Below are 19058 nucleotides of genomic sequence, written 5' to 3'. Positions count from 1 at the left end.
TACCACTACACCAGACGGCCGTTAAATTAGAATGCAATTAGTCGTAACGGATATTAAGCTTGCATGGTTGTTCACAGTTCGCCAGGAGAACGAGCGCATGATGCACGACGTCCTGCAGGCGGAAGTCTTAAATCGCACCCAGTCGTCGGGGGGATTCCGCTGACGCCGCGGTACTCGCCGCGCCCGCGGCTCGACAACGTCCGACCCGCCGCGGCTCCTCCCGAGGAACCCTCCGACCCCGACCCCGGCCCACTAGACACCAGCGTCGACCCCGGCCCCGCGCTGACTAGCACACGCGACGTGCTCACCGCCCATCGACTCCCGGTGAGCCACACAGCGCCCGATTTCACATGAACGTCATCTATGGACTTTGGCCTCTACTAGTTGCATCGGATGCTATTATGTTCGCGCGTGACGTAAACGTGCAACACTTAATGCCAATGAACCATCTCGGCGCATTGATAACTTATAATTGTGAGTTGCTGCGTATATTAAATACTCATAGATATATAATAACGATTTTATGTAATGTATAATGAAAGTGACGAGATGAAAACGTAGGTAGTTTAATGTGAAAAAGTGAAGGATAAGTATTTAAATTGAAATGTTATTTGTTAAAATGTATCAGATAGTAATCAAAAGACACAATTGTCTCTAATCCAATGTAGTTTTACGAAATAGTGATATAAATGAAACAAAGGTACATGTAATGTTTGTCAAATAAGGAAGAATATTTAAAAATATTGAAAACTAAGAAAAAAAACATGAGTTATCCCTGTCAACACTATAATCTTGTAGTTATATATTAATCTAATAATGAATGTTGTAATTACTTAGTCTGAAAGGTAACGGGGGTTGCTAGCTGTTAGCATTTGTTATAGTATTTAATACATGCATATTTAATCATGTGAAGCCTATGGATTAATTATATCATTATCTGTCTATGTTTGTGTCATGAAGGTTTCAGTGAGCCAGATAAAAATCCAAAATGGCTTTTTTTTAATAAAAATGAGCTACTCACAAAGTATTTTTAAATTTCTAAGAGTAGTTTCATAAATTGATCTCTGAGTTTATTTCGTGAGTTTATTTCCAATCAAATATTGTCAACATTTCAACGTTACTTTATTTATTCCGTTAATTTTTAACGCTTAAAGCACTCGATACCCCTGTTTACAATAAAAAGAGCTTTCGAATCAGCGCTTAAGAATCTGTTTAAAAAAAAAAAAGAGCTTCTTGTATAGTAGTTGTTGTAGATATTATGTCTTATGCGCAACGGGAGTCAAGTAACAGATACGCAAGGTCAACATTGTTCGCCAACATTGGCTTTTTCGTTCACTGGACTTCGTACTATAAACAGTTTGGAACTTCTTAAAAATACCTCGCCGAAATTTATTTTACTTCAATAAAAAAAAACATAATTAAACGAAAAACAAGTCTTTTGTTTATGTACAAATGTGGAATACAAAATATTTCATTGGTAAAAAATATACTTCGAATGAGATTCATTTATCTAGCTGTCTTGGTTGTTATCATTGACTCCACAGCCTGTATTCGATTTTTGGGAAGGATTTCAAAAGATATATGTATACATATTTACAAAGTATTCTTAACATTGGATTAACATCTAAATTAAACAAGAATAAGTCGAAACAAAAATAACCTTTTGAATATTTTCTCAAGATTGGGCTAAATTAAAAAAAAAAATCAGAGAAAATACTGTCCATTATTAAGATAATTGAATTTTATTACTGAATTACGAACAACTTTATGATGAGATCTTAATTAAAATCAATTTATTTGTTTTATGACAGTACACGAAAATGCATTTTCTAATTATTCTATTTGTTATAATCGAATTTAATGCAACATAATATATGATTGAAATATTTAAAAATTTCTAAACTTATTTCGTTATTGCTTTAAATTAATAAGCTTCATGGTAGCCAGTGGACCACAAAGCCGGCGATGCACTTGATGTCTGCGGTAAGTTAGATTATTAAGATATTAAGTGAAGCACGTTCGACAGTTTCCCCGGAATTCCTAGCGCGTCTGCATGATGTAACTATTGTGCTTTTGTTAGAGCCACCCACGTTCATATATCTCATTCTATTGTTTCGTCATGACCTATATGTGAAAGTTCACTTCATGTTTTTATAATCTCTCAGGTCATTTAGATTAATACAGAAGAGAACAAGCCTAGTTGAAGTATTCCGCTGGGTTTCTCGAAATTTCTCGAAAAAACTAAATCCCGTTTTATGTGAGTATTGAATAATAATAAAAAAATTATCATCATCTTAATAATCTAATTAATGTTTTCAATAATTCAATAATAGTAATGATTGTTTTGTGTACTTGAACTTACAAAAAAATATCTAAAACTATGGTTCCAGAGCCCCTTTTGTGATTGATTGCTAATGTGACAGGCGTGTAATAACAGACTAATGTATGAGTAACGTAATGACAAATGTGCGCAATGACGTAGATCGAATGAAGCTCTCTTCATTCCTTTATTTACCTACAATTTACAGATTACTTTATGCTCTCTGGGAAACTAAATAATACAAGACACAAAGATAGTATTGAAATAGAATAAAATATTGGAATACCTATGTATAAGCGACAATAACTGCTTTATACATAAATGATAGGCAATAACCATATTCGATGCGCAAAAAAAAATATCTTTCTAGGTCTATTAAAATCATTTCAATCCTACAGCTAGATTCGTTAAAATAGAATTTTTTTCAGGTATTTCAACTTTAAATTAGTCTACTGTAAAGTTCACGCATTGTCGCCTAGTCACGTTTGCCTTTCAAGCGTCGATATGTATTTATTATTCTATGCATGTGCATGTCATTACTTCCTCTACGAGTACATTACATTCTGTTAAATTTAATTTGAAAAATTCTAAGTATCTTCTAGGATTTTTTTAACGGATAGAGAATCTCTCAGGTATTAAGTCAGCCAGTGTGTACAAATACATGAAGTGTGATAAATAAAATATATTATAAATAATAAAACTAGGCGGACTGTTTTCATTTTCATCCTTATAGATGTTGTTGGTGTTACAAATGCGTGCGATTTCGGGGGAAGCTGTGAGTGTGTCGTTTTCCTGCTACAAACACTGTGCTCGTATGCAATATTAATAATTAAAAACTGTAAAAGCAAATACTTAAAAATGACAAAAAAACGAAAAAGCTTTTTTGAAATTTTTGAATATTTTTCAATCTTATTACCTACTCCAAATTCAGGTGGCTACTTATTGGGACCAAGCCCATCGTATTCAGTTGATGAGATGTAATTGAAACTTGACACTAAAGTCCTCTGCTAAAAAATTGTTGAGAAAATCATACGGCTCAGTGTTTGTCGCATTTGTGTTAATATAGAGGACATTGATGTTCTATATAACGAATAGCATAACATTTTAATGTGAGCACGACGTAACATTTTGTGACCCACATACAAATCAAACGAGTGACATTATTCAAATAAATTCGATCCATTTCTCCCAGTTTCAGGTAATATAATAAGACGGCGTTGAACCTATTGAATCAAATAGAGTATTTGTTTTATAAAATAGATACAAAAATTGATAAGATTATTATTAAGATGATCGAAATGTACACGTAATCTGTGTGTGGGCAAAAATACGGTCTGCGATTAGTTACGAATTTGCGTCGACAACAAAACGTGTGTTTAAAACGTAGTTTAATGCGATCCGCATTCTCTCCCATCCTCGTGTGATACGATATATGCTACGTGTTCAAATGTTACAATTTGTTTATCCTAAGGTATCGCTGCGCTGTTATATGTACATATAAATTCAGTTCTGAAATGCTGAAGATTGATACCGATAATATGAATATTGTCTATTCCGATTTCGAACAGAACTTATTGATGTAACATTAGAGTTAGCAAACCAAAATACAAAGAATTTTATAGTTGTTTGTTGTAAACGTCAGTTATGATTAAACTATTTTACAGACAAGAATGTTTAATAAAATATCTTTGTAAAATAATTCTTGTTGTTGTTATTTTCCGTTATTGAAATGTCGCTTGTTTTTTATGCGGGCTGTTTAAGGTTACGTTTTGGAGTAAGTGGCGTGTGTACAAAGGTTAGCGTTTCTCTGGAAGTTCAGTACAGAAAAGGTAGGGTTTGAAAAGGTTGAGTGGAGAGTGGCATTCCTCCGGGGGCGTCCTCTGAACTATGCGACGGGCTGATGCGCGCGCTCTGTCTGAGCGCCGCTTGTTACACAACAATTTGTTTTAAAAGCTTCCTCGTATTCAGGTAAGGTTAACAGAGATGATTTTATTTTAATAACAATTAATGGCCGCGGCATGTTTAATGTAAAAATCTTCAAATCTGGTTACATTCATTCAACTAGTAATATGGACTTAACAACTCGTTTTTAATAATAATCGTCAAAGGAGGATGTATAAAAAAATAATCAGATTTGAAGTTGGTGATTAAGCAAAAATTGCATTGCATTTATCTAAATAAATGTTAAACCAAATCGTTATTATGAACGATACTTTTCAAGATTTAAAGATTTAAGATTAACATTATAAGAATTAAGAATGAGACACGTAAAATTAAACATATATTTTAATTTATTTAATATGTAGAAGGGTGAACGATCTCAAAACTCATCTGGTGTAAAGTACCATCCGCAGCTGACACGTTAAATTTTGCCGCCCACCTTGGGACATAAGGTCATTGTTTCAATTGTTTTGTACAAGGAATTTCTACCCTTTAATCGACGGGTGTCTGCTCAGCTGCAAAAAAATGCAGCATATTACAGCAAATGTTCGGAAGTATGCATTCCTCCGGAGAACCTCGTGGTCACTTAGTGCTAGACTACACTACACAGACAATACTTTTTGCAAGCGCCTTTACAAGGATACGACTTTTTAATTATTATTATTTATATATTATAATTTTTTTTATAATTTTGCCACGATAATGCTCGCATAGATTTCTAAATAAAAGTTGAAATCGTGGACGAAATTTGAGTCTTATGCCGAAATTTCTAAATTAAAATATTTCACCTGATTAATGAACATCTATCTATCTGTTTTAATTATCTGTTATTAGTATAAAGTTACTAAATTAGCAAGTCTGTGTTTCGAATAGTTCATTTGACAATAGTTTGAAACTATGTAGTATGCCTCAATCAAAGAGCTCTTGTTAAAACGAAACAAACGTTTTCGACATGGATTACAACAAACCCATATCTTCGCCAGTATAAGTAATCCCAATCTAAAAGTAGTTTTCAATTTAATTTGTTAAATCTATACATATAAATAAAATTGGAGTGTCTGTTTGTAATATTGAAATACGGTACATAGACCAAAATAACATTTTTTACAATTTTTGTCTGTCTGTCTGTTTGTTCCGGCTAATATCTGGAACGGCTGGACCGATTTTGACGGGACTTACACTGACAGGTAGCTGATGATATAAGGAGTAACTTAGGCTTTCTTAGACTAGCTTCGCCCCGTGGCGTCACCCGCGCTACGGCAATAAACGCGGGTAACATCGCGGGACTCAACTATCTCTATATATAAAAATGAATTGCTGTTCGTTAGTCTCGCTAAAACTCGAGAACGGCTGGACCGATTTGTCTAACTTTGGTCTTGAATTATTCGTGGAAGTCCAGTGAAAAAATATAAAAAAGCTCGGAATTATATAAAAACAAACAATTTTGTTTTTCCTTTGACGTGTCCCCTTGATGTGTCTTTTATTTATCGATTGAGGCACTACGAAGTCTGTCAGGTCAGCTAGTCAATAATAAAATTTAATGATTCCGAAGCGAAGCCAGGGCGGGTCGCTAGTTTCGGATATGAATTCGTTTCGTGTTTACCTGTAGGGAGCATTAGGGTTTCGTTTGTTGTAAAACTTTTAGGCGCTTACTTCATTACACTTACGTATTGTTGTCGAGAACGTACTATACGTTCGTACACAACTTATCTGTTGCTGACGTTCTGAAAATTACGTTTGTGTAGCGTGATTATTTTACAAGTTCGTCTTTGTTTCATTATGAACAACATAAAGTTAGTTTGTTACAATCATCTATTTTATATATATAAAAATTAATTGCCGTTCGTTAGTCTCGCTAAAACTCGAGAACGGCTGGACCGATTTGGAAAATTTTGTTCTTAAATTATTTGTGGATGTCCAGGGAAGGTTTAAAAGGTAGATAAATATGAAAATGCTCGGAATTAAATGAAAATAACAATTTTGGTTTTCTCTTTGATGTGTCCCCCCGTCGGACGGATTCCTTTTAAGTTTTAAGTTTATTCTAGACAAAAGTTTAGGTATTTTATTTATCGATTGAGGCACTACGAAGTCTGCTGGGTCAGCTAGTGTTAACTAAAATTCTTAAACATCACCAAATTCTGATCTTGACTAAGTGAGTTTTTTTTTATTGCTTGGATTGATGGACGAACTACTACAGCCCACCCCCAGTTAAGTGGTTACTGGATCCCATAGACATCTGCAACATAAATGCGCCACCCACATTGAGATAAGTTCTATGGTCTCAGTATAGTTACAACGGTTACCCTATCCTACAAACCGAAACGCATTACAGTTTCACGGCAGAAACAGACAGGGTGGTGGTACTTACCCGTGCGGAGTTTTTCTTTTGAGAGATATTTAAGTAGTTTAAAAGACAGTTTAATTTGAACTCAATTTGTTTTTGGATAAACGATAAAGTGTCAAGCCTGCCGGATTAACTTTAAACCCCATTAACGTGTCTAGAACGTGTAATTAATAATAATTAAATCTCTCACACCACGGGCCCGGTGTCACCGCGGCTTGACGTTCGCAAATCCCTTTATCTTGATATGAATTCTACCATAATGAAACAATGATGAAGCGGAAACTAGATTAGACATTGTTCTAATTAAATTTTTGAGAAAATACAGTACATATCAGTTAGTTTTGAACTCCTGGATTGATGAATGAAATATAAAGATAGATTTATTTAGCTACCACCGAAATAGGCTTTGATTAATATATCGAGTGTTTCAAAATTGTTTTATAAATTTTAATCATTATTAGTAACTTTTATTAATTATAGAAATCTCTCGAATAATTATGTATTTTTTTGTGTGTTGTATGTATTTTTCTTTCAAACCCAAAAACGTGACTGTATCATGTCAGAAATAGACACAGCATTAAGCAGGCGGGCTCAAGATAGGAAGTAAGAGAAGGGCTTACTTGAAAAATAAAATGAGAATAATACTATATTTATGTATAAATTAGTATTAGTTGAGTTGGTAGGCAGCAGCAGCCCCTGGCATTGCTGAAGTCCATGAGCGACGGTAACCACTCACCATCAGGTGGGCCGCATGCTCGTCTGCCGACAAAGGCAATAAAAGAAAAAGTTGCCCGAGTTTCGTATTCCGTAAAATTATCTTTATCGTCATCAATTCTTTTAACATTAACTAACTATTCTCTCTCTTGTTCATTGTTTCCTCACTGCTGAGAATCGCGACCACGTGTTGCTTTCCTCCATAGTGTTCGGTCATGGGTGGCATGGATCGCATGGTATTCAGTCCATCTACAAATCTAATTAGATGATAAATTTATTTAATTTCTAAATTAATAGCTCACAAAGTCGAGAAGATAAAATATTACTGTTTACAAGGTATAAATTGGTCAACCCTTCTAGTAGTTCACACTTGAGTGATAAATAATTTACGCTTCATCGATCACCTATTGTAGGTCACTAAAAAGCCTAAGCGAAAATATGAGCGATCCTCTTTACTAGCGCATTAAGTGCGTATGCTTTCTGCTTCCAACGTATTCTCGCGTACTTCGGCCACATCGCTCGTAGAGGCCCCGATAACTTGGAGAAGCTGATTGTAGTTGGTCAGGTTGACGGGAGAAGATCACGCGGACGCTCACCTACCCGCTGGTCTGATCTGGTTAAGACGCTCACCGGCCTCCCAATAACCGAGGCTATAAAGACCGCCGAGGACAAGAAGACGTGGGCAAGCATTGTGCATCGAGTGGTCCACATTTTAGATTAGACACGACCTTCAGTAATGAAGAGACCGACTCAGAAGAAGAAGTGCGTATGCAATTTAAGTCTACGCAGATTCGAAAACGATGTGCGGCGTGACTAGGCTCGATAAAATCCGCAACGAGTACGTGCGTGGAAGTCCAGGTGTACGGGACATCGCCGACAAGATACAGGAGAGTAGGCTGAGATGGTATGGTCACGTGAAAAGGAAGCCGCCTGACTACTTCGGAAATTTGGCGCTACTGCTCGACCTCCCCGGTCGGAGACCTAGAGGTAGACCCAAGACAAGGTGGAGGGACGTAATGCTGAAGGACAAGAGAGAATGCAATGTTGCTGACGAGGATGTCGAAGACAGAGCGAAGTGGAGGAGTAAAGTCAGGAAAGCTGAACCCACCACCATGTGGGCTCTAAATAGCTGGGAAGAGAGAGCAGATTCGAAAACGACCATTTTATATACGAGTCTGTCTTTTAACTAGAAAAGTGTGAAACGATTAGTGACGTATCGACTGGTTCCAGTACACGGCTGGAAGCGCATTCGTTTCTACTTCGCGATGCCCGACATTCTTGTCTGAAGCGATCTAGGCTATTAATAGTGGCGGCAATACCTAAAGAATAAAAAGATTAAAAACTCAGTAAATCGTTAAAATGTCTTTAATTTTGTGGTTTGAATTAAAAAATGGATATTATCATTGATTTATATTTACATTTTTTTTTATTTCTTAAGAAAATCCAAAAAGAAAAATGTATACAGCTTCTTTAATTTACCTCAAGCTCTTAGGAACACATACAATAAACTTTATTAAATGCATAATTTTTATTACACATATTATGAAATTAATGTGGCTTTTATTGCGTAAACATTGCGATCTAGACTTCTTGTGAGCTTAAAACTGTTTACATTGAATTTTTTTTCTTAAATTATCTCCTTTTCTTTATTAAACACAGACACAAGCAAACGTTGTTAATCAAAAGAGTAGGTACAACTATCTCACCGCTGGTACAACAAATTACCAAGATGTTTGCGCGGTAATAAACAATTTCAAGGTTCATTTCGTTCAACTCTCAATTAAAACTGTTACAGTCTCAAAGAGTTAAGAACCTCAAAGAAGAAAATTATTCATGGATTACTTAATCACTAAATTGATCTAAAAGATAAATAATGAGGCGGATGTAATTTAAGCAAACGTCCAATTAATTATGAACGCACTCGAAAAGAGCTATAAGCCTACACAGAATATATGATCAAAGCACAAAAAAGGTTTCAAAATTCTAATTGTTATTTTAATAATATGTCGTAGGTCAGATAATCTTACAATATAATTATTTATATGCATGTTACTAGAAAGATAATTGAACAGGATTCCAGCGGCTTCAAGCCACTATCACTGCTTAACAACTCTTAATATTAGTCTCCACATCTCGTCTTTAAATGAAACTGTCCCGTTAATATCTATTATGCTTTAACTATCGGAAGTCTATCATTTGCATAAGAGAATAACGTCATATATTTAAGAGGTAAATTAGACAGAAATATTGTGCTTACAGCACCTGCTGGAGTATGAGTAAGAAAAGAAGAAATCGAATCAATCATGAATGAAACTTTTAAAAAAGAAATTGTTTTAGCTGACACAGAACGCAGTGATCAAACACAAAAAATCGCAAAAACGTGTCGAATCAATTTTCTAACTCGACTCATGCTGGAGATCGCAAAAAAGCGTCGATTGGATTATAAAATCAGTATGCCTAACGAATTTATTAAAATGAGACCTTTGTTTTTTAAAATACTTTACTCATCAGTTTGAAGTATTGTCCACAGATAATATACTTAAAAAAAATTGAAACGTTGAACGATATTTGTAAATTCAAAAAAAGAAATGCAAACTGTGGTTTCCTCGTACTATGCGAACTGCTTGTCCGGTCTTAATTTTAATAACAAACCATTGCGATCATATTTCGCAAAAATTGGATTTTTTATGCTCACTTTCAAAATTAATTTGTATAAAGTTTCCTTGAAAACCAAATTAAAGCTAGCTACTGGTTGAAAGTTCTGTTGTAATTCCGATCTGGGTCATGTTCTGAAACCATGGGTGACAGTTGACGAAGGGATCCATACCTAACTTTGCAGTTCGTGAATTCTCGAATATTCGAATAGAACTTTGTAACTTGACGTGCTTAATATAATGCATGTTCAAAAAAGTAACAGGGTGCTATTTATCAGAAATGAGAGAACGTTGAGTCTTCTTGTAATCTTTATATATTTATTTATAGAAAGGTGAATGTTTGTAAGTTTGTCCTCTATACGCTCCTAAGCTATCAACCAATTGTAATAAAAATTGAAACAATTGTGGTTGGCACTCTGTGGAAGTTTTCAGTTATAGTACATAATCGTACGACAAGTGGGTGTCACAATTACTCGTAGTTTCATTAAATTGACGTTTTGTATACAATTAGCAAATTTTTTTCTTTATCTATTCGCTGCTAGTTTAAGTAGCTATTCTAGCTTCTCCCGGACGGGTAGATGGGCTCACGGGCTCAATCTGAAAGAAATTGCTGACCCTTGCCCTTGAAAGAACAGTGCTTCGCAGAATCTACCACTGGATCGAAATCGCGACCCACTGATGAGATCCGGCAGGAAACTCAGCGGGCAAAATTAGTGATACTCAAACCATAGCGAAGCAAGTTTTATTTATATTTATTAATAAAAATATACGTGTCTATACATGTGTTTATTAGTAAGCTTTTATGACCAGTAAATAACTGGACCGATTTTGATGAATATTTTTTTTTTGTTTGCATCTTGTTCTTGGATATTGTAAGTTAAAATTGAACTTCTTGAACTGTTGCTGAAATCGGGTTTTGGGCTTTTTTTTACCAACTTAACAACAGGATATTGGTTTGAATATTCCATCAATTGAACCCATTAGTTGGCGCTGTTAGGATTTTTTATATTCAGGACAGATTAACATCTGTCCATTCTCTAATCTATATATTAATACGTGAAGCAAAAGCTTTGTATCCCTTTTTACGAAAATTGCGCGGACGGAAGAGTATGAAATTTTCCACATTTATAGAGAATATAGAGAAGAAGTGCACAATGCTAATATTTTTTTAAAATAATGCATAAAAGATACATTAAATCAATAAAGAAAACATTACACACACTACATACCATGTATTTGACGCACACACGCATGCATACTATTTATTGTCAAACTTTTGTTCTTGACGTCTGTTGTCAAATTGAGAATAGATTAAATATTGTTTGTCTTTGTTAATATTTTTCATAGTGTAGTCATGGCGAAATTTGTGATTATAGAAGTATAAAATACAATCATAATAGTGTACAAACTTACAATTCCAATTAATTATAGTCGATTTTTTTTTTATTGCTCAAATGGGTGGACGAATTCACAGTCCACCTGGTGTTGTGGTTACTGGAGCCCATAGACATCTACAACGTAAATGCGCCACCCACCTTGAGATATAAGTTCTAAGGTCTCAGGTATAGTTACAACGGCTGCCCCACCCTTCAAACCGAAACGCATTACTGCTTCACGGCAGAAATAGGCAGGGTGGTGGTACCTACCCGTGCGGACTCATAAGAGGTCCTACCACCAGTAATAATCGAATTTCGACTACTGCGGGACCTCTAGAGTATTGTTTAATATACGATTATTATTTTATGTTTTAAATTAGAAATTTTTCTTTGTCTGCCGTTTTGTTAGTTTACTACCGAAATCTAGAATACTCTAGATTGATCTGAAATCCTCTCGATAGTAGATTATTTAGTGCATATTATTATTTTCGTTTTCCATGTAAAACATACGTAATACAGATCAGCATTTTATGAACAATATTCAGTCGTCAACTTCTATTCAGGTCACAAGAATAAATAGGTCAACCGACAGTGAAACGATCCATTTCTTTACTTTAGCAAAAAGACATTAATCGATCAAGGCAAATGCTTAGTATTATTTATGCATAATATATCTCATGCTGTCGAGTTATTAATCATACAAATAATGTACAAATATTATCATGCTTTCAGGTATTGTTTGCTTATTATTGGACAGCATGAAAAAATATGGTTTTTTTACTATCAAATAATCTACGTTTTTTTTTATTTATTGCCTTGATGTGTGGACGAGCTCACAGCCCACCTGGTGTTAAGTGGTTACTGGAACCCATAGACATCTATAACGTAAATGCGCCACATACCTTGAGATATAAGTTCTAAGGTCTCAGTATAGTTACAACGGCTGCCCCGTCCTTCAAACCGAAACGCATTACTGTTTCACGGCAGAAATAGGCGGGGTGGTGGTACCTACCCGTGCGGACTCACAAGAGGTCCTACCACCAGTAATTACGCAAATTATAATTTTGCGGGTTTGATTTTTATTACACGATGTTATTCCTTCACCGTGGAAGTCAATCGTGAACAATTGTTAAATACGTATTTCATTAGAAAAATTACGTATCCAGATATCCAAGAACGTAAATGCATTTTGAGAAAAGCAGTCTAAATGTCCATTATTTTGTCAGATGTCTGTACCACACATTAAACGCGAATGCTTGAAATAATTCGTCAGAAAAATTAACTGATTTTTTTGGTTAATAAATGTTAAAATATTATAACGCTATGGACATACACCAGTACTACGTATGCAATATTGTCTACATTTAAACTTAGTTGGTGAATATGTTGAGTTACTGGATTCAAACGATTTCATTAAACGCAGAAGTTTAGACAAGCGTTTTCGTTTAAACTTTGCATGTTTGAAGACTTAAGCCTTGTTCGGACTAGGCGAGTATTTTAGTTAATTTAGTGGCTAAACTACTCGCTACTCGCCCGAAAAAATAGAACAAAATGGATTGACTTGACTAAATTATTTACTAACCTTCTCGACTAAATTTTTGATGCTCAGACACATTTAGCTACTAAATTACTCGGTACTCGACTAAAATACTCGCCTAGTCCGAACAAGGCTTTAGTGCCAAATAATTGCAAGTGCAGGCATCGTCTTAAAGCTTATGTTTGTTATCTTATAGCTTAACTCGAACTTCGTAGCCTAATGTTTATTTCTAAAATAATACAATTTGTGTTATTTTTCTACATAAGAAGAATTTCTAATATCGAAACTTTTTATAGTCGTTGGTGCGTGCAAATGAATCCTGAATGCATTCTCCGCATATCTGCCTGCGACTTTAGCTGCATGCGAGACGAATATTTCGTTGAGAATTTATAAGGCGAATGAATTGTTGAAACCAACGTATAGCGATATACGTTTTCCTTTGGAACTTTTGTTAGATATTATTGTAATACTAGTGTGTGATGTGATAGTAGTAGTGAATTATTGTCTATATATTAATACGTGAAGCAAAAACTTTGTATCACTTTTTACGAAAATTGCGCGGATGGAGGAGTATGAAATTTTCCACACTTATAGAGAATATAAAGAAGAAGTGCACAATGCTAATATTTTTTTAAAATAATGCGTAAAAGATACATTAAATCAATAAAGAAAACATTACACACACTATACCATGTATTTGACGCTCACACGCATACATACTATTTAGGTGGTAGGACCTCTTGTGAGTCCACACGGGCAGGTACCACCGCCCTGCCTATTTCTGCCGTGAAGCAGTAATGCGTTTCGGTTTGAATAGTGGGGCAGCCGTTATAGCTATACTTGAGACCTTACAGCTTATATCTCAAGGTGGGTGGCGCATTTACGTCGTAGATGTGTATGGGCTCCAGTAACCATTTAACACCAGGTGGACTGTGAGCTCGTCACCCATATAAGCAATAAAAAAAAAAAACCTCTGTATATATCATACTGAGTCATTATAATGTACGTGCAAACCTTTGATGAAAGTGGCTAATCAATATTAATAGTTTTTGGGTGAGCGTCCGTTAATCTAATCAAACTCATTGCTCCATCGTAGAAACTATTTTCCCCTCTTGGCGATTTTTTTAATTTTTTTAGTCTCCAAGCTCTCATCGACGCCTAGGTATTCAAATGGAGCGCTTCAGATCGTCTGCTGTACAAAAAGGTTATACGTCATTTGAAGTTTGTCTGTGCTTGCCGAGCAGACCGTGGGATCAAATAAGCATGCGGGCGCCAAATTTTTGACAAAAAAAAACATTTTATTTTTTATTTTGTTTTTAGTAAGAAAGAGCAACGGGTTCGCTGACCATCACAAAATAAATTATGAGAGGTTAGGTTGTACTTTGTACTACGTAATCCAGTCACTGAAACCGGGACCCGTAAAATCAAACCAGAACACTATTGGGGAAGACAGGAGGGATTACGTACGAAAACAACCCGTACAGATTTAAAGAGCCCAATGCCGCTTAATTTATTAATTCTATGTTATATTTCCGAATATGAGATTATTTAAATGCTACTGATAATTATTTTGTCTCATTGTTCGAAGCATTTCGATCGAGAATTGAAAATTCCACTTAATTAATTATTCTCACGAATGATAAACGATAAAATTTTAAACAAATATGTTGTATTGGAAATGTTTATCGGGTTTATTAAATTATCATTTATTTTGATATAGGTCTGTTAACATAATAGCCCAAGAGCCCGTGGGCTCTACCTGTATGTATTTGACCAGACCTGAATTTTCGTACATTGAGACCCCTATACCTACCATGCATGAGGTGGGGACTCACTAAGCTCAAAGTGGTCGACGCGCCGAGCGCTCAGGTAGGACAGGTACCGATTTTGACGGATTTTAAATCCATTTGACCACGTCTGCCGTTTTGAAATTTTGAAAATATATGATTATTATTATCGGAAAATAAGAATGGCAGACCATTATCGCGCATTTTACTTTGTGGCAGACCACTTTGAAAATGCTAAATAAATAAAATTTTGAAAGTAATTGACCAGATCTGCCATTGATATAATAATATGTTGTTTATTATAGTCTTAAAAACTTATATTGATCACGGCAGACCACTACATTGCGTACACACATCAACATATAATAAAATCATAGCTACTACCCGGCCAGATGTATATTATGTTTTTCGTTCACTGTTTTAGAGGAATATAATTTACTTGCGATTTACTTTAGCAATGTATTTACCGAAATTAATTTTTTTTTATATTCTATATACTAAACTTCATTAGTTAGACAATAAAGAAGTGATTTTTTTATGGAATAATTATAAATAATACGGTATAATGCTGATCAAAAAATAATTCAATTCCTCATTTTTATCATTCAACATTTAACTTGCCAGCTATACAATGCCAAAAAATCTAGTGATGTAGATGATGGAAGGTTCCAGCTATTCGTTAGCAACTATAATGATTCAGACATCAATGAAAATTATAGAAAAAATATTCAAAATTTTGAGGCAAGCTCAATACCACCGCGTAAGAGTGAGCTTTATCAACAAGTTTTGAGGGCCCACTATATTATGTGAGTGACTTAATCAACAATGTTCCTGGTAAGTTGATAACAATTCTTTCTCGAACATGTTCAGATGAATTTACGTTCATTTTACAATTTATGTTTTATTTTTGCAGTATTCGATTCAATGGATGATGAAGACGAGTCGCCTAACGATAAAGATGACTCCGATGATGATGATGATGAATGAAGATTGATATATATATATGTAATGCATGCCTGATATATTTTTTTAACTGATTTAACACTTTTGAATGTTGTCTTGACGAAATAAAAATGAGCAATTGAATTATTTTTTGATCAGCATTATACCGTATTATTTATAATTATTCCATAAAAAAATCACTTCTTTATTGTCTAACTAATGAAGTTTAGTATATAGAATATAAAAAAAAATTAATTTCGGTAAATACATTGCTAAAGTAAATCGCAAGTAAATTATATTCCTCTAAAACAGTGAACGGAAAACATAATATACATCTGGCCGGGTAGTAGCTAAGATTTTATTATATGTTGATGTGTGTACGCAATGTAGTGGTCTGCCGTGATCAATATAAGTTTTTAAGACTATAATAAACAACATATTATTATATCAATGGCAGATCTGGTCAATTACTTTCAAAATTTTATTTTTTTAGCATTTTCAAAGTGGTCTGCCACAAAGTAAAATGCGCGATAATGGTCTGCCATTCTTATTTTCCGATAATAATAATCATATATTTTCAAAATTTCAAAACGGCAGACGTGGTCAAATGGATTTAAAATCCGTCAAAATCGGTACCTGTCCTACCTGAGCGCTCGGCACGTCGACCACTTTGAGCTTAGTGAGTCCCCACCTCATGCATGGTAGGTATAGGGGTCTCAATGTACGAAAATTCAGGTCTGGTCAAATACATACAGGTAGAGCCCACGGGCTCTTGGGCTATAATACAATGATATGTATACATCGTAGTGCTTTGTACGCCCAAGTCACATTGTAGAAATTCTATATTTCACACAAAGGGACAGATTACGTAAAACAGGTACAAAACATAGCCTTTGTTTAGTACAATTAATGCTAAATTTGATTGTACGTCTTCATTTGAATAATCAACGCAGAAAACTTATTTCGGTGACAGTACAGATATACAATATTGTTGTACGCTATTTTATTCCGTAGATGGATGATTGAGCTCACAGCCTACCTGGTTGGTGTAAAGCGGTTGGCGAAGCCCATAGACATCACAAAATGAATGCTACCATCCACCTTGAGACATGAGGTCTAAGTCTCTCAATTATATAACGGCTGTCCCACACCCTTGAAGCTGGAACGTTTTATGGTAGAATTATGTATCACCTATACGTGGGGGCTCACAATACGATTTTGAATTATTTTTCTAATCGAATTACATTTTATGTAAACCTCAATAAGCATTTTGTTATATGCACTAATTATGTAGAAGAAATTGTCTGATATCTGATTTATTAGTACATTTATTCTGGGCCGTTATGAAATTCTTACTTTCTTACATAATATTAATTTGCCTTTTATGTAAAGCCTTCGCTTGTGACCTTTAGTCTGGTAGAGGCGAATATTCAAATACATAATTCTCGGAATATCTGTTTGACATACTCTGTTTACTCTCGGTATTTAGGGCAAAAATATCTTTTTACAAGAGAATTTGTCGTTTTCTCGATACTGAATTGTTTTTAATTGATATAATCAATAAGAAATAATTTAGAATTGTAAAGTACGTGAATCTTGGACATTAATAAAAATAATTTTACGGTTTAATCTCGCGGTTTTTATTGTCATTATACTAAACGTTTCAAACACTTTACAGTGTTCCTACTCACTGATAATGAAACACGCAGGATTAAACTGTAAAAAAGTTTTAAATAAGTGTTTGAACTTTCATGGTTAACTAGATTACGCTCAATTATTGTAATTCTACTGTAATCACTGACACCTCAAGATTTCGATTCAATTTATGTATTATAATTTTTTATTTTATTTTATTGTTTAGATGAGTGGACGAGCTCACAGCCCACCTGGTGTTAAGTGGTTACTGGAGCCCATAGACATCTACAACGTAAATGCGCCACGCACCTTGAGATATAAGTTCTAAGGTCTCCGTATAGTTACAACGGCTGCCGCACCCTTCAAACCGAAACGCATTACTGCTTCACGGCTGAAATAGGCAGGGAGGTGGTACCTACCCGTGCGGACTCACAAGAGGTCCTACCACCAGTAGAGTATTATTAAACATTTTCTCTTTTTCAACTTTACTTTACTTGTGTTTACTCGTGTTGTGTTTACTTAACTTTACTTGTGTTTTTGTGTTTAGCTCTTTAAATACTGGTTTTATGAATTAAATGTTTCCTTAATCGGAAACAAATAGTACACTAAAATAACAAAAATAATATTATTGTTTATTTTCAATTTAAGTATTTGTGTACAAAAAAAATGTTTCTCTTTATCAAAGCCTACTTAACTGGCACTAGAAATTCCTTTTGTTCTTCGTAACAAAACTTTGACGTACTAGAGAGGATGCTATAAATAGATAGCTTTATAATGCAAGGAGATAATAATTATGTTATTAGTAAAATTGGTAAAATTGAGAAAACGGAAAAGATATCGTAATATACTATATATGTAAGAAGTATTTTGTACTATTGTTTATGGTCTTTGTAGGTAGAAGCCGATCATACAGACCATCTGATAATGAGTGGTTACCGTCGCTTATGGACGTTAACTATGCCAGGAGCCAAGTCGCTGTCTACTCCTGAGTACTCTTCACAAACCTTGTTTAAAGAAGGACATGTCATAGTGCACGGTAAAATCTTCCTGTGGAGGGAAATTTATTTCAGAGTAGGACGGTATGTGGCAATAAAGATCTCTGGAAACGAATTGCGAACGATGCGAACTCCAGGTGATGGGAGTTGCGATAGTAAAAAGGAGATGGAGGGATGACCTCGAACATTTCCTCAGAATACAATTTATTTATTTATTGCTTAGATGTTTTTTTTTTTTATTGCCTTTGTAGGTAGACTAGCATACGGCCCACCTGATGGTGAGTGGTTACCGTCGCCCATGGACTTCAGCAATGCCAAGGGCAGAGCCAAGCCGCTGCCTACCGCAAAACCGTGTGGACGAGCTCGCGAACCACCTGGTGTTAAGTGGTTACTGGAGCCCATAGACATCTACAACGTAAATGCGCCACCCAACTTGAAATATAAGTTCTAAGTTCTCAGTAAATAGCTGGTATTTAGGAGCTTCGGCCCAGAGATGAGAACAGTGCTCCGAGCTAGGCCGTACTTATGCTTTTTTAAAGCACAAACAAGTCTATAAATCAGCAAAATAATAAACTACTAAAATAATTTAAGTATATAAAAATGATTATAATATAATATAAAAATAATCATAATTCAAAAATGTATATTTCAATTACAGATGACTTAGTGTGTCTACGAGAAGGCGCAGCTCACGCTATTAAAGATTTAAATAGCCTTCAGAAAGGACTAAACGAACGAAAGTATCAAATCCATTAAAACTTATACAGATGTTCTGGGTTTTGTGTCTATTTTGTAGATACAACAGGGGTGGAT

General features: G+C 34.9%; 1 protein-coding gene across 4 annotated transcripts in view; it reads left to right on the top strand.

Annotated features, from left to right (window-relative positions):
- LOC105841306 (translation initiation factor IF-2) overlaps positions 1-4019 on the top strand; it is a 138156-nt gene extending 134137 nt beyond the window's left edge. For all 4 annotated transcript variants that reach the window (XM_021346557.3, XM_021346556.3, XM_038012846.2 and 1 more), the window contains one exon: positions 78-4019. In XM_021346557.3, the coding sequence (XP_021202232.1) occupies positions 78-163 (86 nt within the window). In that variant the 3' untranslated portion in view covers positions 164-4019. The remainder of the gene's footprint in view (positions 1-77) is intronic.
- Positions 4020-19058: the final 15039 nt, after the last annotated feature.

Source organism: Bombyx mori, chromosome 9 (assembly GCF_030269925.1).
Source record: "Bombyx mori chromosome 9, ASM3026992v2".
Taxonomy (NCBI): Eukaryota; Metazoa; Arthropoda; class Insecta; order Lepidoptera; family Bombycidae; genus Bombyx; species Bombyx mori.
Note: the sequence above shows the minus strand (reverse complement) of the source record. Positions and strands in the feature narration are given on the sequence as shown.